Source organism: Strigops habroptila, chromosome 8 (assembly GCF_004027225.2).
Source record: "Strigops habroptila isolate Jane chromosome 8, bStrHab1.2.pri, whole genome shotgun sequence".
In the NCBI taxonomy this organism is placed as follows: domain Eukaryota; kingdom Metazoa; phylum Chordata; class Aves; order Psittaciformes; family Psittacidae; genus Strigops; species Strigops habroptila.
The window spans coordinates 39,289,872-39,316,453 of record NC_044284.2 but is presented as its reverse complement, the minus strand read 5'-3'; the positions used below and the strand labels follow the sequence as shown (position 1 = coordinate 39,316,453).

Below are 26,582 nucleotides of genomic sequence, written 5' to 3'. Positions count from 1 at the left end.
TTGTTTCTTATTTTCCCTCGAGTGGCTTTAAGTAGCTGCAAGATGCCCGAGTAAAAGAGTTCTAACTGAGCAGCAGCATTTGTGTAAGAGGCTTTTGCCTTTTTTTTTTTTTTTTTTCCCTTAGCCTCTAAATCTGACCTACAGATTTTATTACTGTTTGCCAGCTCTTCAGACAGATACCAGCCAGGCTGTGAGCTCTGAGGGTTGATCCTGGAAGCTCTGGGTTGCTACCAAGAAAGGTTATTTATGTGGTAAGAAAGGAAAGGAAAAAGGTGGAGATTTGGAAATCCAGGAATACCCGTAGCTGTCAGGTCATAGGAAAAGTCATAAAGTCGTTCTGGCTTCTGAGATGGGTGCAGTCAACATGCAGAATTCTGATTTTTCAGCAGCATCCAAAATGAGGAAATGGGAATTCATGAAGTGGAGAGAGCTCCGTAGTGGTTTTATTTCCAAGTGCACCGTATGATAAAAGGAGACACTCTTGCAAAGGCAAGCGTCTACGCTGCCTGGAGTCTGCAGGCAGCAGGAGATGCTACCTCTGGCCACCCGAATTCTGCATTTCAAGCCACCGTTTCCTAGACTGGAAATTCTGCTTCAAATTGAGTCCTATCTCATGCAAACTGTTTTTGAGGCTGGCAGTTCTGCAGAGTGGAGCACAAGGACAGTGATGGGATGCAAGGCTCTTAAATACTGCTAGCATTGCAGAACTGATTGCAAGAGGAAGCATGGATGTGTATAGCTGGGGGCCTACCCTAGCAACAGTTGAAATACTTCTGACTTCATTCGATAAGCTCAGTCCTGTCACTGCTCTTTTCTGTGGGGTTTTTGCTATGGAATCTGGTTGTTCTTCAAACAACTTTTCTGTTTCATCTGTCCTGCTACTTTCTTTTAGTGATGTGTTACTGCATGTTAAATGGAGGTTTTGCCTCTCTCAGATATTACATCTGGCATTATAGATGCTTTTATTTCTGGAGCTTTTGAAGCTCACTCATTCCATCATTTGATTTTTTTACTTTTTTCCCCTTCCCTTCTACCCCATTCACCCTTCCAAGGATGAGTATAGTTAATTAAAGGCTTATGCTAGACAGCCTCTGTCTGTAAGGAAGCAATATCCAAATAATAAGAGCAAAATGACAAAAAAATCTTATTCCCACTTTCCGAAGGTTAAAGGTGATTCCCATTTTCACAGTTAGGCAAACAGTGAAATGAAACAGTCATTCTTGATTAGAGTGCCTTATTTTTAGATAAATTATAAGTTACTGCACTTTAGGCAGTTTTATTCCAGCACAGGGTATCTGTCCATGAAGTTAATAAAAATAGCTAGAGTGGAAAACTCCCCATCTGGAAAAGCTGTAAGTTTCAAGGCAAGGCAAAAGCATTTGAAAATCTGTCAAAATCAGGTAGAAATTGTGTTGCAGAGACACTAGGTTCACTATCTTGAAAATAATTGTGCAGAATTTCTAAATAAAACAAGTCTTTAGTAAAGTGGTAATGTTCTAAATGACTAAGGCTGAAGAATATTTGATATCTCATTTATTTCTTCATCCTAATTATTTTCTTTCAGTACTTTTTTCCAGTCTGCCTAATGAAAAACTATTCCATTGGTTTCATTCCACAATTCTTGCTTTCAGAATCTCAACAGATAATATTTGCGTTGGAAAAAACCTGCAAACCAGTGGGGGTTTTTGGGAAAAGCAATTGCTTCCAGTGATATTGATGAAATAGTGGCTACAATTCTGTGTTTTTATTTGGGTAGCAGCCTACTTTTGTACCATTTGGAATTTGAACTATTTTGTTTTAATCTTGAGTCTCTCCTCCCTCTTGCTGGGCTGTATTGTTAATTTAGGAGATGGTGGAGTTTTTAATTTATAATCCCATTGAATGTCAACAGGTAGCATTTGTACCTATGGCCCATGAGGCTGTGGAATACAGATCTGTATTTTAGCTTATCGGAGGTTGCACGCAGTGTCGCACCGGATTCGCAAAGGAGTCTTGCTTTTACACACCTAGTAGCCAGCTATGTTGGTAACGAGCTGCTTGTAATTTAGGGCCTGCTTCCTCAAGCCCTGTGTTGGTGGCCATTGCAGAGAGAAGACATCTGTTGGATATTATGCTGATACTCATATCTTTTCCTCATCCTGCAATTGTGTGTGTGGCTATCTTGCACTTTCACAATGCCTTGGTGAGCCAGTGAGACTGAGTGTGGGTTCAGGAGGCAGCCTGTATGGGACAAGGTCAGGCCCTTGATTAGAACCAGCTTGGAACCAAATTATAGCTCCTTCAGTACAGAGCATCTGCAGCTGGTGTTGGAGTCAGTTTGTGCTTGAAGGAACTTTTCATCCTGAATGTGTTTTAGTCTGCATGGAGCTCTCGTGTTTCAGCAAGAGCTGTGTACATGGGTAATGTTTTGTGCTGCGTAGCTGCAAAATGATCGCCTTAAAAGAGAGTGTGCCCCTCTGAAGGTCCAGCATTGCAGAGGATTAGTAAAGATATTAGAATTACACTAGATCATCAGTACCTGCACAACCTCAAAAAACCAAGGACTTGCAAGATTAGACCTCAGTTCAATCTTTCTACGCTTGCTTTTGAAAGATGCTGTCTATCTGGTTGGAAACTGTTTGCTGATACGTTTGCTCATTACGCTTGCAGATTATCAAAGCTATGCTCCGTGGACTGAAAAATCCAAATAAGACTTTAAAAATATGAAAAACTCGGGCTGTAAAATGCCATTTCTGTTTGTTTATGGTCAGCCTTGTGGAGGACCAAGAAAATCTTACTGAAGCCCTGAGATGTTGCGGTCTAGCATCTTTGTTAGAGTTCTGGACATGTTGTTGAAGGAGATGAACAGAAGGCAGTGGAGAGCCTTTTCTGTTGTTCTGATGCACAGAATGGTGCAAAACTTCGGGTGGCTTTAATTGGTACCATGTAACAGTGATCACTGTGTGCCACTGTCAAAATTTGCAAAGAGCTTTAGGAACATCTTTTAATAGCACTATTCCTCTGAGCAGACTGCACAAAAGCAAGCATTAAAACTCTCTTGCCTTTGGGTAGCCTGGTTATGTCAGTGAAGAGATGGCCTCTTGATTAAGTCCAGACCGAGCAGTTTCCTGTTAGCATGCTAACGCAGCCCACAATGTCTTATTCTGGAAGTCTGTTATTGACCTCATCTGCTAAGTCCTTTTTCCTTTTAAACTTACAGGCAGAATTGCTAAAATAATACAAACAATCCCTAAAAATTTCTTAAAATGATTTCTAGCAGTTTAATGTTTTGCTGGCAAAACTCAGTTTTAGATTTTGAGAGTTTGGGGCTGTTTTTTGTTTTGCCCTCTTTTAAAAAAAAAAAAAAAAGGAATTTTTTAAACATTCTCTCAACATGATGGCTTGGGGAAGTTGCAGTGTTGCAATTAATGGAAAATACTGTGCATGTATCGGTCTTGGAAGCAGATTCTGCCCTTGTTTGGTACACACTCACATCAGTGAATGAGAGAGTTTTTACACACACCGAGTAGAATATGGCTCTAAGTCAGTACACTGTGAGTGGGACAATCTGCTGGAAAGAACATTAATAGTTAAGTACAATGGTGTTGACTTTCTTCCCTGTTTGAAAGTGGTTGTATTGTGTAACTAGTTATTTTCAAAAGTGCATTTTAATTGTAAGATGAAAAGTCAGCAATAAAATGGTTCTTTCAGTTTTTTTGGTCTTTTTTTCTTTCCCAAGCAGGTTTTGCATAGGGAAAATTTGAATGGAGGAGATATATAGTGGTAGTAACAACATATCCTTTTAGTATTTCTGTAATGGTGGTGTTATATATGTTCCAGATACACCTTTAAGTCAGGTATGTAACAGATTATACACTTCTAAAGCAGCCATAAGATCCATGGAACAATATTTTGCAAGTTACGCTGGTGAAATCTGATTCTTTTGCTGTGGGGTTGCACTGGGGTAACAATGGGGTTTGGTGCAGTAGCACTGTGCATTGCCTTGCCTATTTGTAAAAGGCATTAATGGGTTCATGACACAAGACCAAGTTAGTTTGCAATTTCGCAGTCAAACAGATGTAAATCTGCAGTGCTTCCATAATTTGTCTTACATCTTGCACACAAGCTCGTTTCCCCTATATCAGCTGGTGTGTTTCTGCGGCTGTGGTGTGAACAAGGGTGGGCAACTTGTCTGGGTTAAACTTGACCCAACCAAGTGAAAAGAAAGGCTCTGTTCTGGCTTGGCCACTTTCTAAGCCCAGTTTGCTGTAGCAGGTGGGCAGAAAAGGGCCCCTGGGCTTGGCTTGTTTCAGTGACTTTAGCTCCACTGAAAAATGATGTCATTTTGCAGTTGAGATGTTGCTGTAAGTTTCCTAGGACCTTTGCTTACGTACTGTGTCTACACTCGTTACAGTCTGTTGACAGGGCGTTATGTCTTGATCCTACAAGATGTTCCTGCTCTTCCAGGGCTTCCTACAGACACAGAGGCACTTTTCTGCCAAAAAATCCTTGTGCCAAGGCCCACTTACTGTTAGAAAGTCAAGAACATTGAGGGATACTGATGTTATTCCTGTTTTTTCTTTCCCTGACTAGTTTTTGGAGGGTGTTTTTGTTAAATGCAGACAGCAGGTTGTATTTTAATGTATCATCAAGAGTTTGTCAGACCTCTTTAAGCTGGGAAACGAGATGTCCTGATATAAAAGTAGCAGAGCTTTAGAATAATATTAAAGACATCTATATTGTTTAAAACAAAAAAGGGGTATCATAAATAATTCAAAAGCAGTGGAAGTTAGTGATGTAAATATGAAGTGGATGAGTTATCTGTTCCTAATTATTTAATGAATAAGTTAAGTTTTTTTCTTTGTGTTTTGTCAGAATTCCAAGCCAAAGCCACTAGTGACTATAAGCCATTAGTGTGTTGTCTTCATGTCCACAGTCTAGTGGCAAGGTGTTGTGTTAATGTTGGAATATTTGTTGCCTTGTTGTTTCTAACTCATACCTTAGTAGGCAGTTTCTGGAGCAAAACATCTGGGCAAACTGGCTGTGTGTTTGAACTTCGTATTCAGCCCTGGTAGTGTTTCATCAGAGTGCATTTGAGATGTGTTGCCAAGAAACCATGGAGAAACCTCAAGTATGGATTGTATTGTTCCTTAGGGGAGTCTCTCAATCTGTATAAATACTGACGCAATATTCAAAACACAAAAGAGCTGTAAAATTGTAAAATATTACTGTAAGGCTGGGAAATTTGACCTAATGATATACTGACCAAGAAATATAATTCTGCTGTATCGCGATATAGGTACCGTGGTACAGCAGCAGCTGTTACCTAGGAGGGGAAGGTTGTGATTTGAAACAGAGCTATCACAGCAGTCCCAGTTGAAAGCTTGCTGTGGGTGCATATGTAAGGAGGAGCTCTCCAGCAGAATAATGCTGCAATGAAAATGGGTTGAACTCCTTAGTTTTTATTCTGAGAGTGCAGAATTGCTGATGAGATAGACTGCTGTGTGTTCATACCCAATGCAAGTTTCTCTCCTGTAGTATTTTTCTACTGATACATTTAATCTAACCTTAAAAAAAATGTAAGTTGGGGTTTTTTTCCACAGTCTTAAAATATTTCATGATGGCCTGATTTTTCCTTTGCATAATGCCATTAATCCTAGCTAGGTACAAGGCTTGCCTTAAAATATCTTCTAAACTCAGTAAATGTGAACACTTCAAAAATGTATTTAATTCTTTCAGGTGACCTTTCAGTAGTTTATTTACATAAATCATGGTGATGTCTGGGGATTTTTGACAGGGTTTTTCTTTTCTCTCATGGTTGCAGACACTCGAACAGGCTCAAGCCATTTCTTTCTCAAAAGGAAAATGCCCTTTTTGTTACTGGAGTTTCGTTGGTGCTGGTGACGTGCGACTATAGTGATTAAATAGTGGTTATTCATGCCACGTATTTGTATCAAGGCAAAAGAAAGGATGCATCACAGCACATTTACCTCAAGCTGAGGATGTAGTACATCGGTCATTAAACAGCAACAGTGGGAGGGGAACTGCATGCCTTCTCCATGCTGCCTCTGTAGAGTTCAGCCTTTCCTACATTAGTGGTCTGAAAGTTCCTTCCCAGAGATAGCCAACTCAAAAGGTAGAGAGGAATTTTCTGTTAGGTTGCTCTTGTTGATGTTTTCATTTATGATCCCATTTTTAAAGCTTCTCTATCACACCTACTTAACAAATAAGTATTTAAACTACTCACAAAAACCATTTTCTGAACTGTTCTCTAAATCATGGTAGAATTTAAGGGAATGTTTCTAGTTAGTTCAGACTTCAAGCAAGCTGTAAGCATTAAAACCAAATGCTGTTTAAAAAATACACACACCCCCAACACCAAAGCCTAGATTTGTTGACAAATATTGTACCTGCTGGAAACCGTAAGAGAAAATCAAAATGTTATAATGGCACATTTGCAAGATGACTTTGACACCATCCTTGCAAAAGTATCATGAAATGTTTCACATCCAGATGTGTTCATGACCTTACATTCTGTGTGGCAAGCCAAAGTTGGTATTTTCGGCGAGGGAATCACAAGTGCCAATGCTAAAGTTGTGATCAGTTTTCATGTTTATTCAGAAGTGAGACACTGGCTTACCACTGTTGTTCCCTCCAGTAGTATTATTCTTTGTGGGATAATGGATATACTTTTAGATACTAATATACGATGGGATCATAAGGTGACTAGATAGCAGTCAGGCTATAAAATGTGGATCATGACGGAGAAGTATCTTAAAGATAAACTTGCTAAAAGCTTCCGTTATTTGATAGAGGATTTGATGTTTAAAGAGCCAAAATAATTTAGTAATTAAAGATGTACTATTCCTGTGAAAAGATGAAATTTAATCTGTGTTTCATTGTGAAAGCCTTGTCAGGGATCTGACTTCTGTCTGATTGTTGTGCTTTGTTTTTCTTTCAACTTTGTAGGTTGAAGAAGACCAGTTACCTCCAGAACATACTGTCAGCCAGTATGAAACATGCAAGATCAGGACAATAAAAGCTGGAACTCTGGAGAAACTTGTGGAGAACCTTCTGACAGCTTTTGGGGATAATGATTTTACCTACATCAGTATCTTTCTCTCAACATACAGAGCCTTTGCTTCTGCTAAGGAAGTACTCGAACTTCTCCTTGACAGGTAAGAGCCAGTATAATGGAAACTAAGCCATTGTTTACATGATATGGGGATGTTGTCAGGAATTCCTTCCATTACTTTTAGTGGACATGGACTTAACAACCTGATGGACAGATGTCAAGAATACTGCAAAATCCACAATTTCCACAGAAACAAGAAACGAGTAAAGGCATGCTGCCCACATCCCAAGTCTCATTAAAGCATAGTCACCTGGTAGAGAAAGCGTGCTGTGTCTGATTGCTGAGAAATCAAAGTGGGACCAACACAAGACAATTAATAGTGTGTGTCGCCCCCAAGAAAAACCCTCAGAATGCATGGGCTGCAAAGCCATATCGAGAATAGATTCTTACATTTTGCTGGATACTGATATTTCCAGACCTAATTCTGCTTTTTGGGGGCTGCTGATTTGAAACAAGGATTGTACAGCCATAAGAAAGATTTCACTATACCCTTCTATTACTTCACATGAACATGCAGTCCTAATTTTCTGAAGACAGCACAAGAACTGCTTAATGGTAATTAGAACAGAGGAGCAGCATAAGAACTCATAGGTTTTAACTTTGGCTCTCCCACTAGGCAGATAAGGAACCAAGGCACAGATAAGTTATCTATGCTCTTCTTTTGTATCTGAAAAGGAGTATAATACTACTTGCTTTAAATGAATGTTTTGTGGCTCAGTTAATAGCAATGTTGAAATGCCTAGCTGCCAGGCCTGCTATGGTTGTAATAATAGCTGTGGTTGCTCAAGTGTAGTAACTTCACAGTCAGGGAAGAAGTCAGATGGGGAAAGAGTAGCCATCCTGGTGAGCAGACCGTACAATGAGATTTACAACTGTGAGCTTTACCTATCAGTCCATACCAATTCAGCTGCAGAACATGAGGAGCAATAAAAATTGCATATAGAAAAGAATATAAAAATGTTGAGGAATTCATTCTTTTGAGTGGGTAATTTTTTCTATACCTTCAGCTTTGGATTCTATGTTTTTGACATACATATCTTTGAAGAACAAAATAGGAAAGGACATCAAGTTTGTGTGGATTTTAGTAACTTTAAAGAGGAGCTGACTTGCCAAGTGGCAGTGTGTCATGAGATCTCTTGCTGCCTAAGCATGTAGATTGCCAAAGAGAATCCAATAGTTGTATGCATACACATTGTGACTTTCAGCCAGTAATCTTTCATGTATGATTTATTTTACTTACTTTTATAAAGATACTTTTTTAAATGGAAAAGTTTGAATGAATAAAATAGTAGCCTTTGCAAGGATGCTTTGCCTCAAATGGTTCTTTTAAATATCATTCCCCTGACAGTGCAGTTTGTCTTGCTCTGTATTGGTGGGTTGCCAGACTGCTTGTTGGTGGTTGTTATGTGTTAACTGATGTGTATCTGGGGAAATTTTCTTTCTGTAATTGGTGACACCTTGCAAAGAGGTCAAATAATGTGAATCAGTCAGTCAAAGGTGGCTCTAAACAGGATGGTACACAACAAGCTTTTCAATTAAAGGCACTTAACTAGTCTTAAGACAACTAATTTTGTCTTAAAGTACATTCATATATCCACTTTAGATTCCCAGAAAGCATATTTATGTGCATTCCCCAACATGGTCAACATAGTTTTGATTTTTAGTAGTTTCCAGTCTTATTTTTCTCTTACTGAGGTACTTCAGTAATGCAAACAAATGTCCCACCTGAGACTGTGACTTTGTTTTAAAAATCACTGTGCAAACATGCCTAGAATTGTTTGCAACAGACCCCACCCTGAAGCCCCTCTACTGTCAACAGATAATAAAGAAAAACAGGGAGAGGAATACACTATGATGCAAATATTTAGGAGGAGCATACTGAGGTAAAGAGAGAGTAAGGGTTTTAACTCACAGTGACAGTTTTGGATTTCGACCTTTCACATGTCCATATTTTTACACTGGTTGTTTTGTGCTGTTCTTAGGAGGCAGAAGACTGTTGTGCAAAGAACAATTCATATATCCCACTTATTTAATTTGTAGAATTATAAAAGATCTTGTGCATCTGACAGGCAAGTTTAGAATCTAGTATCAAATCTGTTAAGCTGGGTGATCACCAAAGCACTGTTTCTGGAGAAAAGTTCTTGGTGCTGGAAGCTGTTTTGGGTCCTTGGTGGTGGGCTGGCTCTTTGGTTGTTTCGAAGCCCCTGGTCAGGACTAGGAAAGGGGTCTTACAGCTGTTGGGCTATTTTGTTCTGTGTGCTTCTGCGCAGAGGACATTGTGTGTTCCATGTATAACACGATAGGTAGTTATTTCATGTGCAAGTGTCTGGACCTCTTGGTTGCCTCACCTGGTTGGATTCAGTAGGTGCTCCTAGGGATTCTGCCCAACAAGCCAAGCTGCAGGTGCTGCTGGAGCTGTGGATAAACTGAGGCATGGGAAGGCATGTTCAGCTGTGGTGTCCCTGCTCGTGCTTTTCCTGCCTTGCACGAAACAGGGGATAGTGCTCTCCAGAATTGTCAATTCAGCCCTTCAGTGACTACTAAATAATTAAATCTCTCTGTAAGTGATAATTGAAGCATTTTGAATTTGGGCTTAGAGCCAAAGGGATAACCCATTGAAACAGCAGTCCATCCTCCAGTCAATCAGCCTTGTTATGGTTTTGATTGTTCTGCGGTGTTTCATCACCAGCCATTAAAATGTTCAAACTCTGTTAGGCTGCACTGTTATAAGGATAATGAAAAAGTCTCTTGGGATTCTTGCTTTTGGGCTGAAATTTGTAGAGTCCTCTAGATAAACTGTTCTGTTTTCTTCCCATATTTCCCTCTAGTGAAAAGGATCATAGCAAGCTAAAAATAGAAATGTACAAAATTAATGAAACATTGAAATTATAAAATCAGATAATCAAAGATCAGGAATTTGACAGGGGGAGGAACTCAAGATCTTTATGAAGTTCATCATCATGTGCTTTAATTTATGTATTGTTTTCTTGGAAAGTATGTATTAATAGGATTGTAAAAACAGCCTGAAGAAAGTAATTACTCGTTCTCTCAGAATTATTGGTCATGAGACACGTAAACTCTCTGGGCTCCTGTGAAAATGCCAGCTCCGTGCAGTAAAGGTTACTGTAAATTGTATAGCTGGTGCAATTTAGCTCAGTTAACTCTGCAACTAAGTTCTTAATATTTTCATATCCGGGAATTACATCTGTAATATTACAAGTGGATTGCAGCACAAAAGAAGTGGCAAGTCTTTGAAACTTACTTTGAGTCTTACATTTTCTCAGGAGTGTATCAGAGGAGAGAAAACCAGCCTTAATTGGAAAAGAAATTATGCAGGCAGGACTAACTGAGCTTTGAAATGTTTGCATAGCCAGTTTATGAGGGATTTAATTTGAGCATTCAAGCAGGAATTAACAGGAAAATAGGTGTCCTCTTCTAAAGGAGATGTGCTTGTTTTTTACTGCATTGTTGGCTGCTGACTGAGGGAAAGGATCTTGGGCCAGACTTGTGCACTGCTGAGTCCTTGTGGTCTTGAAGAGATTGAGTTCCCATCCTGTTGGTTTTTGATAATGTGCTCACATGGTAGAAACTCTGCTTTAAGGAGGGACATCCTCTTGTGATTGGTTTTGAAGGTAGGAAGGGAGAACAAGGAAAATTTGAATACTGCAGTTCTGCTTCAAACAAATAGCCTAAATGATATTTGGAGCAACATTTCGGGTAAGTTTGGGTAGTCCAGTTGTTTAGGACAGCAGCAAGTCTGGAGCATGTTTGACTCAAAGTCAGCCCTGCCTTCCTGATGTTGCTTTAAAGAGGTGAAAATGTCAGAAGAGGGCAAGAAAGCACAAGGGAAAAGTCTCCACAGAATAGAACTCTCCTTTCTGAGCCCAGTTCTAGCCTTACTGGCTTGCATACCTCTCAAAGTAAGTTACAATGTCTCCCTCAGCGGAAGGGCACATAGGCTGCCTGACCTTGTCACCATTATCCCCAGCCTTTTACAATAAATGATAGAATCCACAGGAAATCCTAGGAGGTCACCACTTCCTTCCTCTCTCACAAATCTTAGGAGTGCAGTGTATAAGAATCCTTGGATGTTTCTTTTGGCTTTTTGAATATCATGATTAATCTAGAATTTTATGACTTGGGACAAAATCTAGATGAAACTTAAAATATAAAAGTTAGAATGATTTACACACAGCTGTGGCATATGGGCTTGTGAAGAAAAGCAGATGTTATAAGGAAAAATAAAAAAAAGAATTGGATAGTAGTTGAATTTAACCAGCTTAGTTTTCATCTCTACATTAGTTCAGAATAAGCAGCAAAGAGTCTGCATTTTTGCAATACTTGTTAATAATAACAGTACAGAGACTAAAGTGGGTGTCAGTGCATAATCTGTGTTTTATAAGTACTTGTATTTTGTTCTCCAGTGAAGTAAAAAAGTAATGAAAAGGGCAATCTCTTAAAAACAAAAGAGAAAACAAAACAACAACAACCTCAAACAAAAAACAAGTAAGATTTTGGCATTAGTTGTCAATTTTAGTTTCATGTGAAGAGCTTGAGCCCTGTTTCTTATTCTGTGTCACTCTGGATTATCGAGTAAGGTAATTGCCATTATGAATGGCAATGCTGAGCTCTTGTTTGGTCCAAGGGACAACAGTGATGGGTCCAGATCAAAAAAGGCCCTTCCAACTTTTGACAGGTGAACAGCTCCTTGACACAGAGTAGGAGAGAACAGCATCTGCATCTCCCAGGTGCAGGACATTTTTTGTAGGAATTGACAGATTGACAAACTTCTTCCAAAATCTATGTGTGAAAGTTGGATAGCCCTTAAGTCCAGTGCATTCAGTTTATGTTGGATTTGCTGCGGATACACCCCTTGCCGCGAGTGCTGCAGTATTGTCTAATGTATGTATTAGAGATACACAAATCCAGATTAGACAGTGAGAGTCCTGGGACTGTGAAAAAGTGTCCTGGGAAATCTGGATATATTGTACCCTAAGTATGTGGGGATACCTGCTGGTCGTTTGATGCTTTGTCTGCAAAGTATCCTGTCCAAGTAGCGCAAGCATTAACCTGAATCTGATGCATGAAACGTTTATTCTGTCTAATAAGGTGACATGCTCTTCCCTGAGTGACGGGGGCAAATAAAAAAGCAGATGCTGTACCTAAGGGAAAGTGTCAGGGCAGAAAAAATGAACTTTTAAAAGGTTTGAATAATGCAGAATGATGTTTGTTTTTGTTAAATCAGCCCACGCTGCAATGAGTTTTTGTGAAATCTCACAGGCAAAACCTTTTTTCCGGCTTGGGCCTTACTCTGTTAAAATAAACTGTAATCTGCCCTGTGAGCATGTGAGGCTCTGCAACCATAGGTAGCTCCTAGACGGCCTTTCTGGACTGCATGCTGTAATCTTCATTTCCTGCATGGCTGCAGAGGAGTTGGTAGTTTTCTCTTTTCCAGTGTGTCTCTTTAGTCTGTGCTACCACACATGTTGCTTACACTGCCTTTACTCCTCTTCACATGACATCGGAAAGCGGGAGGAAGTCCTCCCAAAGCCAAGCACATGTGGATTTGGTTTTTTCACAGCAGGAATCATACAGTTGTGCAGTGCTAGTCCTTGCAGCGTTTTTTACTCCCACAGCCCATGCTGGTACGGTTATCACAGAAATGCATGATTTCTGAGTAACTTTTAACACTTCTTGGAGACTGTGAATAAATCTGTTTGGTTTTGGGGAGGCTGATTGGTTTTTTTCTTTTTTTTTTTTTCTTCTCTTTTTTTCTTCCACACATACACCACCCCCCCCCGCCCCCCAGGACTTCAGATTAAGCTTGAAGCTTTTGCTTTTATTAAATTTGAGACTGAACCCCTATTCATTCTTTTGGCTGGATTCAGCCTATAAAGGTTTTTCTTTTAACATAGAATAGAAGTCAAACTAAACAAAATCTTGGGCATAAGCTGGTAGGTTGAAAAATGAGGGGGATGACTTGTATTTTCAAAGCTATTTAAGGGTAATTGGACATCCACATCCCTTTAGTATTCATGGAAGTTTGGCATCTAAATGCAGCAGACAGCTTTGAAAACCTGCCAAGTCTTTTAACATTGTATGTTCTGATATTTTCTCTTTGTTTTGTGGAAGTGGGTAGAGATATTTCAAACAAAAAATCTTGTTGGCATTTTGATGTGAAAACACTCGATGGAAGTTCCTGGAGAGAGGAAAAGGAGGCCAGTTCTTCCTGCCCCTGGCAGTGAGGGTGCAGCACGATGCGCCAGTGCCACTGGGTGTGCTGTGGAATTAACCACTCACAAGTGTGGTGGAAGCCAAAGATATTTAGTTGTCCAGATGAGAGCAGAAGCAGGCTAAGTTCCTCTTTTATGTATTTTATTTTGTCCTAGTAATCGTGTTCCTTGCAGTGACACTTAAAAGTGGGGCTGTGCTGTACTTGGCACAGTTGCAGATAAAGTGGCAACCGGTCCCTATCTCAAGGAGTTTACAGAGAAGCGAATTGATATTGTTTAATGGGAGATCTAAAGCTGGATAATGACAGCAAAAAGCAAGTTAGTTTTACATTTACAGTTCATTCCTTTTGCTTGGAGGATGGCTCTATAGAGGGTAAATGGAGGGGAAAATGAAGGTAGAGAGGGGGCATTGAAGGAATGGGTCCTTTGGTAGCAGAGCCACACATTTTGGAACAGTTGCTTTATATGGCACTTGGCTCACTGTTGCTGTAGCATCTGTTCTTTCCTTTGTTGTATACCAGTTGGTTTGACAACTAAAAAAGTGATTTAATTTTCATTATTCTGTGTGTGTATAATTCAAAGTACCTCATGATTCTTGCTGAGTATCTGTGCCTCCAAATTGCTTGTTTCAATGCTTACGAGCCTTATTTACGGCTTTGTTTGGGGATTTTGACAAGAACTACCTTTCTGTATTATTTCTGAGTTATTCAGAGAGTATTTTCCTCCCTCTTCTTCACTTCCCTTTGAAAAGAGATGCAGGGGTGTGCTTTCTACTCTGTTTTTCAGTATTTAAATATTCAGTACTGCCCATTACATTCTGGTCTCATTTGCTTAGTCAGTCCCTTTGAGTAGAGTCTATAACTTTCCAAACACCAAGCAAGGCTGAAAAGTTCTGTGGGCTACAGGATCCTTTTGTTTCCCATGTCTCTTTTTGTATGCAAAGCATTCATACAAGGCTGGGTAGTGAATGGCTCTTTGTCCAGGACCTGGTGAGAACAGAGCAGTTGAAGTCTGCAGAAACACTGTTCTTTACATAAGATGTATCATTAACTCCTCCTAATCCGTATTTAATGACCTGTTGTTCATGCAGAGCTCTTGCGATGAGAGATAGGCAGAGGTTTACATCTGGCAGTATAACGAAGCATTATATACTTCTCCAGTTTTGCACAGAAAATTGCCTACCCTTTATTATTGTGTTAGGGATTTATATTATAAAAATCAGCATGTATCTCTCTAGTGGGATTTAAATCTAAATGCCTAATGTTCTGCAAATACATATTTTGTATTTCATACAATACCAGGATAATGACATTGTGACTCATTGCAATAAATTTTGCAATTTAAGTTTAATTTTTATTCAAAACCTGAAGCTTTCCTTGCATATTTCTTCCCAGTAGGGGCAAAAATGTCTTTTGTCTCTTGGCTAAGATTTTTTAGTCATCTTACCTAGCAGACAGCAGTGGAGAGTGAAATCCTTGCCCTTTAGCAACAGGACAGGAGCAGCCTTCATAGCATGTAATGAACATTATATCAGCAGCATTTCTCAGTTCTGTCCTGGGTGATCTCCACTGAGGAGGTGTCAGCATAATTCTTGAAAAATCCCCTTTATGCTCTTTTTGTATCTTCTTGATAAGATGATATGTTACCTAGTGTTACAGTATTTGGAAAAGCAGAACAATTCACAGGTCTGCAAGAGCAAATACTGAAACCAATAGAGTTAAATCTAATAAAAATAGGTTAAACTTTACACTGCAGCTTAGCAAAGTGTTGGAAGTATTGTTCTTAGGGCCCCTCTTATTTATTGCATCCTTGCAGTAAAGCAGTGGGAAGTATCTCAAATAGTTAATTGCATTCACTTTGAATTGCAAACACTAGTAGATTAGCATTTAGGATATAACTAACAGCCAAGAGGGGCCAGGTAGGATTAAGTCGTGAATTCTGGCATAGCCAAGAATCAGAAAGAAGGTATCTGTTCAATTTTACAGCTTTAATAGTGCTGATCCCAATAGAAGGAGCATGGGCAGGGTGTGAAATTGCTTGGGAGAATATAGAAGAAAGCACAGAGGCTATTGATGCACCAAAAAATTTCAGAACAAGATTGACAGCCATTCTTATACCAAGCAGTGGTTCCTCTGTGAATGCTCCTGTTGTGATTCACTGTAACCACCAAGGGATCGAGGTGTTATTCAGCATGTTTAGAAGTGGATTCTTCCTCTATCGTCAGTTTAGCTAAGCATATTTTTTTTCAGATGTTTGGATTAGCTCTGTGAAATCTCAATGGGAAAATGGGTTATCCTGTACATACCTCAATTTCTAAGGATGCATTTTAAGAAGCCTGTAAAACCTACTCTCATATAGCTGCTGTCTTACAGGACCAGCAAGATTGTTTCAGGATGACTGAGAAGAATTTGGGCACTTTAAAACATATGTTTGCAAGGTTTTGTGCGTGTGTTATACCTTTTTTTTTTTCTTTTTTTCTTTTTTTTCCTCTGGACAGATAAATGCTGAGATTTCCAAAACAACTGGAGCAAATAATTTTTGTTATGTCTACCTACAATGTAGTTGGAGATTCAAGATCTGGTTTTAAATGAGCTGTTTCAGATAATGCAAGTGATCTTAGCACAGTGCTCAAGGCTAAGTAAGCCCAAACTGACATCCTTATGACTGTGGCTACACGTCAGACTTGTTTGCCTTTATTAGTTTGGGTTTACTTTGCAGTGCACTGGAATATATGCAAACCCTTGATCTTTCTCTGCCTCAGCTTCCCCATCACAGTGGATACGTCCAACATTAAGCCCTTGTCGTAAGATTATTGAAACCTAAGTTCTTATTTTGGAGTATTGTAGAGTTCTGAGATTGGGAGCCATAGTAGGGCAGAATATCAATATGAGGGTGGTGGATGGTGATGCTAAAACTTGTTCTTTACAGTTTAGCAAATCTGCTGGCGAGAGCTTGAGTTCAGTTACACTAGTTGACTTTCTGTACAGATCTGGGATTCTTACATATGAAGCTTTACTTCACACTGATATTCTAGAGGAGCATAAAACTACCACCTGTTATTTTTATCATTTGAAATACTTTGGATGAGTTTGTTACAGTTCTCACATGAACCTTCAGGACACAAACTGACAGCCCACCATGTTTTCTCTATCTGATGTTACTAGGATGTTGTAGCACAAATACTTGTTCTCCTACCTATTCAGATTAATTGCAGGTGCCTGACACCGTTAGTTGAGCACAGAATGTGTAAAATCAGCTTGCCTTAGTCTCGATTATGTGTAATTGTCTGCCTTCATTAAAGCTGCTTCTAAGGAATCACAAAATTATTTATGGAGCTGTATATCTGAAACAATGGGCACTCCCATTGAAAATGAAATACATAATACTGCTTTCAAGGCACATGCGCTGCCTATGAGGTAAGAGATTTTGGTTTGTGCAGTTGGAGTTGAGTCTATGGTTTCTTCTTCTTCCCAGAGGCATTTTCACAGTGCCAGGGGCCATTCCCTCTCATAACAACTGTATCAGTAGTTTTGGCACAAGTGGGCGCTTGCCACCTAGAAAACTTTGTGTGAAATAACAGTTCAGTTAGAAGGAATGACAAATACTGGAGAAACAGAAACTGTATTGGAGAACGTGGTTGTGTTGCAGCCTCACGGTACGCTAGAGTATTGCTCTGGGAAAAAATGGAGTGAAAACGGGCAGAAAGGGTCTTGGAGCTCTGAGCAAAGAAACTGTTTTGGTTGATTCCTCATGTCTGCAGGCTGCTTTCTCTAAATTAACAAATTAGGTTGGAAGACTCTGGCTGTCTCTCTAAGATTACTTTTTTTTCCCCTCCAAAATGAAATAATCTTCAAGCTCCTTACTTTTGCCCAACTGTTAGATTCTATTATTTGTAGTTTGAGCTAGAAAAGCTTTTTAGTATTTATGATAATTGTATATGAATTATGGTATTTGAGATTTTGCTTTTATGCAGTAGAGGTTCCTCTAAACACCCATCTCATTTTTTCAGATATGGATCCCTGGAGACCCCAAGCTGTGAAGATGTTGAAAACGAGAATTCCTCTGAATCCAAAGCAGTTGTCCAGACGTAAGTGTAGTTTTGCCCTGTACAGCGAGCTCTAGTCAGGATTCGATATTGGAGGAGGATGTGGGCAGCATAACATTTGTTTCCTTTGAAAATTCTCAGCACTATTTGCTTGCTTAAACAAGCTTGTGTAAAGGCCAAATATCAATTGTCTCAAAACATATCCAATAATATAACCCAGAGATTTTCCGTCAGGGAAATTGTCTCACAATTAAACATGAGGTGAACACATCTAGGCCAACATTTTGTTGATTAAACAAACAGGGGTTGTTTGTTTCTCCTGCCTTATCTATAGCAGTAAATGGTTATTGCTTATGTCTGATTTTATTGCGCATTACAACAGTGTCTGCAGACTAAAGCTGAGGTTGTTTCAGGCAATATGTGTATGCATGTGTCTTTTCCATCAGTGCCCCTGTGATTCAAAGCGTTTCTTTTAGAGTAAGTTTGAATTCGGAAGTCATCCTAATTTCCAAGAAAAATAGCAAACTGTTTTAGAATGCAGTTTAAGTGAGGAAAAAAAAAGTGGTTTGCTTGTGCTCTTAGCATCATATGAAGCTGTGTTTTATCTTTAGACATTGGGCATTAAATGTGCCTTAGGTTACCAGCATTTGTATTTTGACATCTGTATGATATGTGGTTTGAGTGCATTGTGGCTGTACAAAGTAGCTGCATCGTTATATTTGATTACAGTATGAAGATGTTTGATTCTTGTCAGCATTACTGAGGCTTGTTTTTCTACGAATGTCTCTCTGCTTCCACCAGCTAAGAAAACCTTAAATTTTTTCAAGTTTCAAGTCTGGCTTAAAATGGTTGAAATATCAAATATCCTCAGTCCAGAAATAAGCCATTAACATACTGAACACCTTCCTGTCATCCGTTGTCTGAATGTAGTGGTTACAGAGGGCCATATGGCCTTCTCTCATCCATGTGGCAACTGCTTTTTTTAACCCCCAGAGATAAATTGGTAAAAGCCCCTTGGCTGTGAGCATTTCAGTAGCTGTCTCTGAAAACACAAGCTTGTTTGACTGCAGAGGAAATGTAGAGCTTAATGCCTGTAAATGATACAGCACTCTCAAAGGCTTTAGTTAGAAACAAAATATTATTACTTGTTAATTTATTTTTTTTTTCCCCTCACTTAGCAAGGACAGAAAGCTAAAAGCTCTGATGATTCAGGCTGCTTCTCTTGCCCCATGGGACTTGACATGCGAGCTCAGTTCTCTGATTCTTTTCTGGCTGGTGTAACAGAGAGCTATCAACATTTTTCTCCCATTTTGCCATGAGAACTCATCAAAGAACAACTGGTGATTAAAACTTGGTCACAAGCACCAAGAAGGCAGTATTATGTATTGGGTAGAGGCAATAATAGGCGGCCAGTGGGTTCCCACACTTTCATCCAAAATGAGCTCTAGGGTTTCTTCCAACTTTGCACAAACCGTTTGACCTCCGTCTATCTCAGTCAGTCCAGCCATAAAATACGAGCTAAAGCAGTAGCCTTCCTGCAAAGTAAAGTAAGGATTTATACTGGGGATGAGGAAGATAATTTCACCAGTATAAATCATGTTGGGATTAATGCCCCAACTGCCTTTTCATGGACCTAAAGAAGCTGGATTATGATATGGAGTGAAAAGGGGTGAAAGTAATCTTGATGCTTGTGTCACTCAGGCTTTGGGCAAAATGCAATAATTTTTTGTTATACTTGGAGGTGAGAATGCAAATGAAATAGCATTTAGTAGGAGCATATTTGGGTTTTAGTTTGGGGTTTTTTGGTGGGTTTATTTTGTTTTGAGCTTTTAATGGAATTGTTTTCTTACTGACATACACAGTTTATCCTATATCCCTTGCTTAGTTGCTGCCTGCTGCATCAATGCTCTCTTCTCTCTTGGCACATAATTGTCATGTGATGCCTTTGTACAGCAAGGGACTGACAAATGGATGGTGTCTGTGGTCTTATTCCTGTGGTATCACAATGTCTGATGAGTTTATCTGACGAAATTTTCATGAATATAGTCAGCACAGCTGATTATTTTTCTAAGATTATTCTTTTTTCCCCGCCCCAAAATGAAATAATCTTCAAGCTCCTTACTTTTGCCCAACTGTTAGATTCCATTATTTGTAGTTTGAGCTAGAAAAGCTTTTTAATATTTATGATAATTGTATATGAATTATGGTATTTGAGATTTTGCTTTTATGCAGTAGAGGTTCCTCTAAACACCCATCTCATTTTTTCAGATATGGATCCCTGGAGACCCCAAGCTGTGAAGATGTTGAAAACGAGAATTCCTCTGAATCCAAAGCAGTTGTCAGGATGTAAGTGCAGTTTTGCTCTGTATAGCAAGCTCTAGTCAGGATTCGGTATTGGAGGAGGATGTGGGCAGCATAACATTTGTTTCCTTTGAAAATTCTCAGCACTATTTGCTTGCTTAAACAAGCTTGTGTAAAGGCCAAATATCAATTGTCTCAAAACATATCCAATAATATAACCCAGAGATTTTTTGATTCTTTGGCCATCATACCTTTGGTGTCTGAATTTGATACCTGTTACTCAACTACTTATTTATAGAAAGCTGAACAATGAAGTTGTCAAGAAAGTAATTTATCAGGTGTATGTATTTTAACAGATCCTGTATAAATGTGAATTCTCTTTCCTGCCTTAAAAATTTCCATTGCTCTCAGTTGCTCTGGCTACTTCTGTCTTACACATTATTAATGGTATCTGGAAAAGAGGTTGGCTTTGTAGTCCTGTTGTGAACATGTAGTTCAAGTAGTTCATGTTTTGTCTTGTCTAGGATAATTCCAATATAATTGTGTTTACCATCTTTTCTCATAGAATATAAACATGATATAATTTTGCTCTCAGTTTTATATGACTTGGAGAAGTAAGAGGAAAAAGCACTAAAGCTATGTTATTTCTTGCCATTAACTCTGTATTCCTCAGAGGAAAATATCTCGTGGGGAAGCCCGTGGTCTGTGGCTAGAGATCTGCATTTGTCAGACTCCTGTTGTGACTGTTCAGATGCTTTAAAAATCCATTTTGAGCATTAGAAATAGGGATGCAATTTAAACATTTCCACTGGTTTGACACAAGAAAGAAAACTGCTGTAGAAGTTAAAAACAACTGCAGGAGGAGGATTTATGGCTCTTTAAATATCCTTTTTAAAGAAGAGATGGGTTTTTACAAAATCTTAGGGTACATATAGGAGGAATATTATGTTGTATGTGGTATACTGTAAGCCCACAGATTACTACTTTCTGTATTGAAATTCTCTGTGCTTTCTGTACTTGTAATATAGAGTTGTGATATATTTTGAAAAGGAAAATGCCTGATATAAGGTTTTGGGTTTTTTTTTTTTTTTCCCCTTTTTTCGTTCATTAGTGTTCCACCTCGTGCTCATGTAGCTCAGAACCCGCAAGTCCTACCCTAGGGCTTGAGGACACTCATGGCACAGCCTCATTTGAGAGATTTGTGGGAGCTATAAACCTATCCTGATGTTTCTAAATTCTGGGTCCAAGCCAGCAGTTACTTCTCCCACTTGTTGCAGTGGCATATAGTTGTTACTGACCCAAGATCATTTCAGCTGTGTTTGGAATCATGCCTTCTAAGGATCCGTTCTGCCAAGGGGATTTTCTTCTGTTCACTTATGCATCATTCCTGTCATTTTTGGGCCTCTGGGGTGGTCAAAAACCTGATATTTTTCAACAGGGATCAGATTTAATTACATATAACCTAAAATGTCTTTTGGGCTTTTTATTATTATTGCCCTTTTCTCTAAAACTGCATTCAGTAATAGACAGCTTGAACAAAGGAACGGTAATTTTGTAACTTTACAAATACACACAGTTTGGACCTGAGAGTTATGAGGAGGCTCTGAACACCTCCAAAAGTTTTGTGAGCTTAAAAAAACCTGCCATGCATGACTCTGCTTTGCCTTTTTTTTTTTCCTTAGTTATCAGGACCCACCTTAGCTTTTCATGGTCAGTAGCTTGCTTTCCACAGTTCTTACTACTGTCAGTCAGGCAGAAAGTTTGTGGTTGTAAGTAACAGAAGAATAAAGTCCAGAAAAGGTGGAATTCCAGTCAAAAGTCTGTGTTTCCAGAAATATGATGCCTTGCCTCCCTTAGTTGTCTGATAAGAGAGTAGTAAGGAGTGAGTAACCTGACCCTCTATCTCCTCCTATAAGCAATTACTTTTGCTCCTCCTTCCATTGTATAAACAAGATTGCCTGGTGCTGTTTCTCAGTTCTGCATGTTTTTGTGTCGAGGTGTGCCAGAGCTGCCTCTTCATCTTAGGTCATCATTGCCTTCAAAGTTCTCTGTGTTTACTACATGCTTTTTTAGCTTAGGCTTCTGTTAACTTTCAAAAAAAAGAGTTGATGGAACACAGCAAGACGTGACAATTCAGAATAAACCCATACATACATTAAACACAAAAATTATCAGCATGATGAGTAGCATTAAGAATTAGAGAGGTCCATACGATAGTACACATTACATGAACTGTAAAGAATTTGTACTATGATTCAATTATGGTTTTGTTTTTAAGTGAAGTTGTATAGTTCAAATGTGTGGTTTGGTAGATGTCACCTGACAAAAAGCAAATAAGGAAGGAAGTTAGAGCAAAAAGAAGTACTTTCTCTTGCTTGTGTTTGATGTGAAGACTCTACACACCTTACCAGCTAGGAGGTATGGGAAACTTAAATGAGGTAGTCACGTCCAAGAGATCTCAAGCACCTTTACATGTTCTGGGAAGGCCATCAGCAAGGCAGGCAACTAGTGCTGTCTGGGGACTTCAGTCCTCCTGAAATGGTTGTGTGTATTGCCTACAAGATGGTAAGAAACAATGCTTTAGGTGATATGACCTGATCACTGTGATCTCTATTCAGAGCAGGAGAGTTCATCAGTTAACTTTTAACTCACTGTTTAAAGGTTGAGCTGTCTATGCAGAATGATGTGTGGAATATCTTGTGCTCTATTTCCACCCCCTCCCCCCCCACTGAAAGATGTTGTTAATTTTGATCTCTGGGCAATCCACTGCTGGCAGACAACTGTACCCAAAGCACAGACTCCATGAATGTAGAGAGGTGATGTATTAAAGGAACAGAACACTTGTTTCCCAGAAGGTAGGCATTAAAGACGTGGCTGCAGGTGGTTGAGGGCAGAGAAAGAACCATAAAGCCTTCAAAGTACAAAATATTGTAGCTGCTTGTACCTTTTGGAAGTCAGTAGCTTCACTGAATACCGAGATGCCTCTGGGTAATGTGAGGGTCTGAAACAGTGCTTGCTGAGGCCATGTCACTGAGATGACTTGCTAGGCTTGCAAGACCTGTAGAGCTGATGCAGCACATCACACTTCATGGATAAAAGGTGCTAAGCTTATTGCCAAGAGTTTTAAAGATTTCTGTAAGTGAAGTTCCCAGAAGTGATTCATTCCTGTTCAGTGTACACAGAAGAATGTTCAGCCTGGCAGACCAGGCTTGCCTGCAATGTTTGCATTCAGGGAAGACTAGTTTAATGTTGACTGAAACTAGTTACTTGGAGGCCTCGCTCAAAAACATAATAGCATGAACCTGAGATTATCTGTGGGAGAGGTTTTTCCAGAAGCAGACAGTGTTGCCATATTGGTCTGTGGACTTGGACCATGATTTTTTGTTTGTTTGCTTGCTTTCTAGAGGTCTAACATTGGTATGTTTTCTTTAAAAATACTCTTTAGGCATGTTGGTAAATATAATGGGGAGTGGAAAAAGTGTGCCATCTCCCCCTGTACACAGAAACAACTCTTGTGTTTGTAGATAGTAAGAGACTCCACAGCCAGGGCAAAGGCAATGAAAAGGAAATGCTGTGCTATAAACAGTGAGACGTGTTCTGATCTGTTCATTTACATCTCTCCTTCTGATGAAGCCAAAGAAAGATAAATCCTAGTTTAGGTTATATTTCTCAAGGGCGCTAAAGAGAAAATGGTAGAACTGGAAAACTGGTCTCCTGGTTGCAGTATGAAGTTTCAAATGGGGATTTTAATTTTTTTTTTTTTACCCCTATGTTTTATACTTGCATCCCCAGTGCTGTAAAAGGGAGGATTCTTGCTGGAGTTGGACCAGCTGAATGAGAAGAAAAACCAGCTTGCTTAGTACAAAAAGTGAAAGAGCTTTAAGGCCTCAAACCCTCCTCTTCTGCAGTCCCAAGCACTGCCATGGCTGAGTCCGGAGACTTTTAAATCCTAAATGAGCTTGAGCAACAGTATAAGTCCTTTCAAGCCTCCTCTAGGAGCATAAGGTTGTGATTTCCTTCTGCTACTGGCTTTGATTTGTGGATTTGGAGTAGATTGGTGGTGCTTTCCCCCATATGAATGACAGGCCACAGAAATGAATCAAAATACTTGGAGGTTTTTTTGTTGCCTTGAATGTCAGCTCCTGGTTGCATCTGCTTTATTATCAAAATGTGGAATTTATTTGTTACTAAAACTTGGAATGTGGCACAATTGAAAACTGCAGACAAAGTAACTTGAAGCTGAACTGAAATCTCCTTGTTTCATTCCACAGCAATTGGGTAAAACAGTTCAAATAAAATTAAGAAACTCTTCAGTTACCACATGGCAGGTCTTGCATGTTTACCCCTCCTCTTCTGCATTAAACCAGCAAATACCTAAACCTTCAACGTAATGCTGCAGCATTTGGAGTTTCTTGTAGTGATAAAAAAACATTGTCCCATGGTTTTTTGAGCATTTTTGATCTTCCCAAAAGAGAACTTACCTTTTGTTTCCTACTGACGTTAACAGTCTTGCTGGAAAACAGGACTGGAAAACAGTTACAGTACTGCAGAAATAAAACTGGTCCTGAAGCATTGTACTCCAGGAGAACAGACACCAAAGGAATGTGAGACAAATGGAAGAAAATTGGCTGGAAGTTTCTGATGCCTGGGAAATCCATAGTGGGAAGCAGTTAAGATGCATTTGGGAGAGCAACAATCAGCATTAATTCCAGTAAAGCCAATTAAGCTAAAACAACAGCAGAAACCAATGTGGTTACATGAGAAGCGGAGTCAAACACAGGGCAGTATAAGCAATGGAAGAGTGGGAGAGTTATGAAAACAACCAGAACTAAGCAAAAAAAGAATAATTAGAAGAGCAAAGAAAAATAATGATTGGCATCTCAAAACACAGGACAACTAACAGAGCTATTCCCTTAGTGACTTCACATGTGTCCCAGCAAACGCCCCCCCATATACTATTCAACCAGTTCTTCCCAAATCAAGAGAAGAGCAGATCATTTGCTGGAAGTCATCAGCATGTTATTTATAAATGGACTGGGTGTGAGAAGCTACCCTTACAACAACTGTTGCTTGCAGTTTACATACATTTTACCCCTGATTCAAAGCTGAGGTTTAACTGCCCATGTTGTTGTTTAACAAGCAAAACTGAGAAAATACAGCCAGCTTAATTTAGTCTGTGTGAGCTAGCCTGAAAACTATTGCATGGGCAGTGGAGGAGCAGGAAGAGCCCCCTCTAAATATTATTCCATTGATGGTCTTAAGTATGCATTTTGGCAAATTACAGATAGTTTTGTGCATGTGCCTGTCTAATTTAATAAGAAACCTGTCATTTAATCTCTCTTTGCAACTGAGGTTCTCCTTATCCTCCTTAATTGTCAAGTTTCCCTTCTATTCATTCTTCTTCTGAAGGAAAGGAAAACTTTATAGCTCATAATCAACCCATGAAAAATGTAGTCTGTGATGTTTCTTTCTTGTCTGAGATCTTGGAAGGCTCCCGTTCCTATCTGTCTCTGGGTCTATCAAGTACAGGGAGTTTCCTCTCAAGGGCAGCAAATGTAAAGCTACTGCAAGATATGAGCAATTCTGCAGCCTGTTTTCAGAAATCTTGCCTCCCTTGACACACCAATTAAACAGTCAGGCGATAGGAGTTCAGTAGGGCACAGTGTACCTTTTTTCTCTTTCCTATTTCCTCTGTTGACTGAAATGATTTTGCTGGCAAAAATCAGTGTCTGTAACAGCTGTGAACTGTTCACCCTGCTCTGGGAAACTCGGTCTGTCTTAAACTCTGTTTATTCTTCAACTTAAGAAAGTGGCCATCAACCAAGCCTGTGGAAACTGAGCTTAGTATAAAAAGCATGTGAACAATATTAGTACAAGAACTTATCCTGGGGAGAGGCTCCTTCCAAATCATTGCTGAACTGGTAAGTGCTCCTAAGAAAAGAATACAGAGCCTAATTTTTGGTGGTGGAGCCAATAGGGATGATGGTGAGCTCATGATATGGGTGGGGAAAAGGTATAAGAGCAGGAGGAAAAACGCAATTAGGTCATGCAGCAAGGCACAGTGTTCTCCTGCCAGTGGTGAAAGAGAAATGAAAATACTGTGGACATAGGACAGTGGTGTTTGTATAAGTATTGCTGTAACACAGCATTCAGGGTATGTGTGGGACTAGAGTGGATTAAAAATGTTAGAGGAGGGTGGAGCAAGAGCTTGGGAGCATTGCTGTGAGCATGTCTGTTGTGGCCTTTCTTGAACTTTGGGATGTGGAGCACTGGCTGTTGTCTGACACCTGTCGTGACTGAGAAAAATGGTCCTGAAGCTCCTGATAAAAAGTTTGGCCACCATTGGCTTAAACTGTGGAAGACATACTTGTTGCATTTATGGTAGAAGCTTGTCTGAGCAGAGTTGTGAAAATTCAGTCCGAAATGATTTTCAAATGTGGAGAGAGTCTTACAACTTGCACAATCTGTTTCATGTTTACAATGAAACCTGAAATCTGAAACATATTTCCATGTTACTTTTTGGTTGTAAATACTTTTTGTAGCTCTGAAACTATAATTTCAGAGTTTTTCCTGTCAGCAAGCCTAACCAAACTCTATTACTGACAGATTTCCAAATAGTCTAATTAGAAATTCAAAGTTGCTACAATATTAGAGAAAGAAACAGACAAAACAACAGACTAAAATGGATAGGACTTGTAAAATGATATCTGTATGGGATTAAAAGTTAATTGAGTTTTGAGGAAAAACCCAATACGGTTTTAAGATGAGACAAGGAGAGTGGGAGAAACTTATTTTTACTCTTTCTTAGCTATTAGTTTATTTTGAATGCCATTGAGCAGCTGAGTTAACCAGATATTGCTGTGGTTTCCCTACTTGCAGTACGAACGTG

General features: G+C 39.3%; 1 protein-coding gene across 2 annotated transcripts in view; it reads left to right on the top strand.

Moving 5' to 3' along the window:
- Positions 1–26,582, top strand: part of LOC115612308 (ral guanine nucleotide dissociation stimulator-like 1) — a 68,712-nt gene that overhangs the window by 14,773 nt on the left and 27,357 nt on the right. Inside the window, exons 3-5 of one of the 2 annotated variants that reach the window (XM_030496441.1) lie at positions 6,949–7,157; positions 17,357–17,434; positions 19,661–19,738. In XM_030496441.1, the coding sequence (XP_030352301.1) occupies positions 6,949–7,157; positions 17,357–17,434; positions 19,661–19,738 (365 nt within the window). The remainder of the gene's footprint in view (positions 1–6,948; positions 7,158–17,356; positions 17,435–19,660; positions 19,739–26,582) is intronic. The other variant, XM_030496442.1, reaches the window with a different exon arrangement.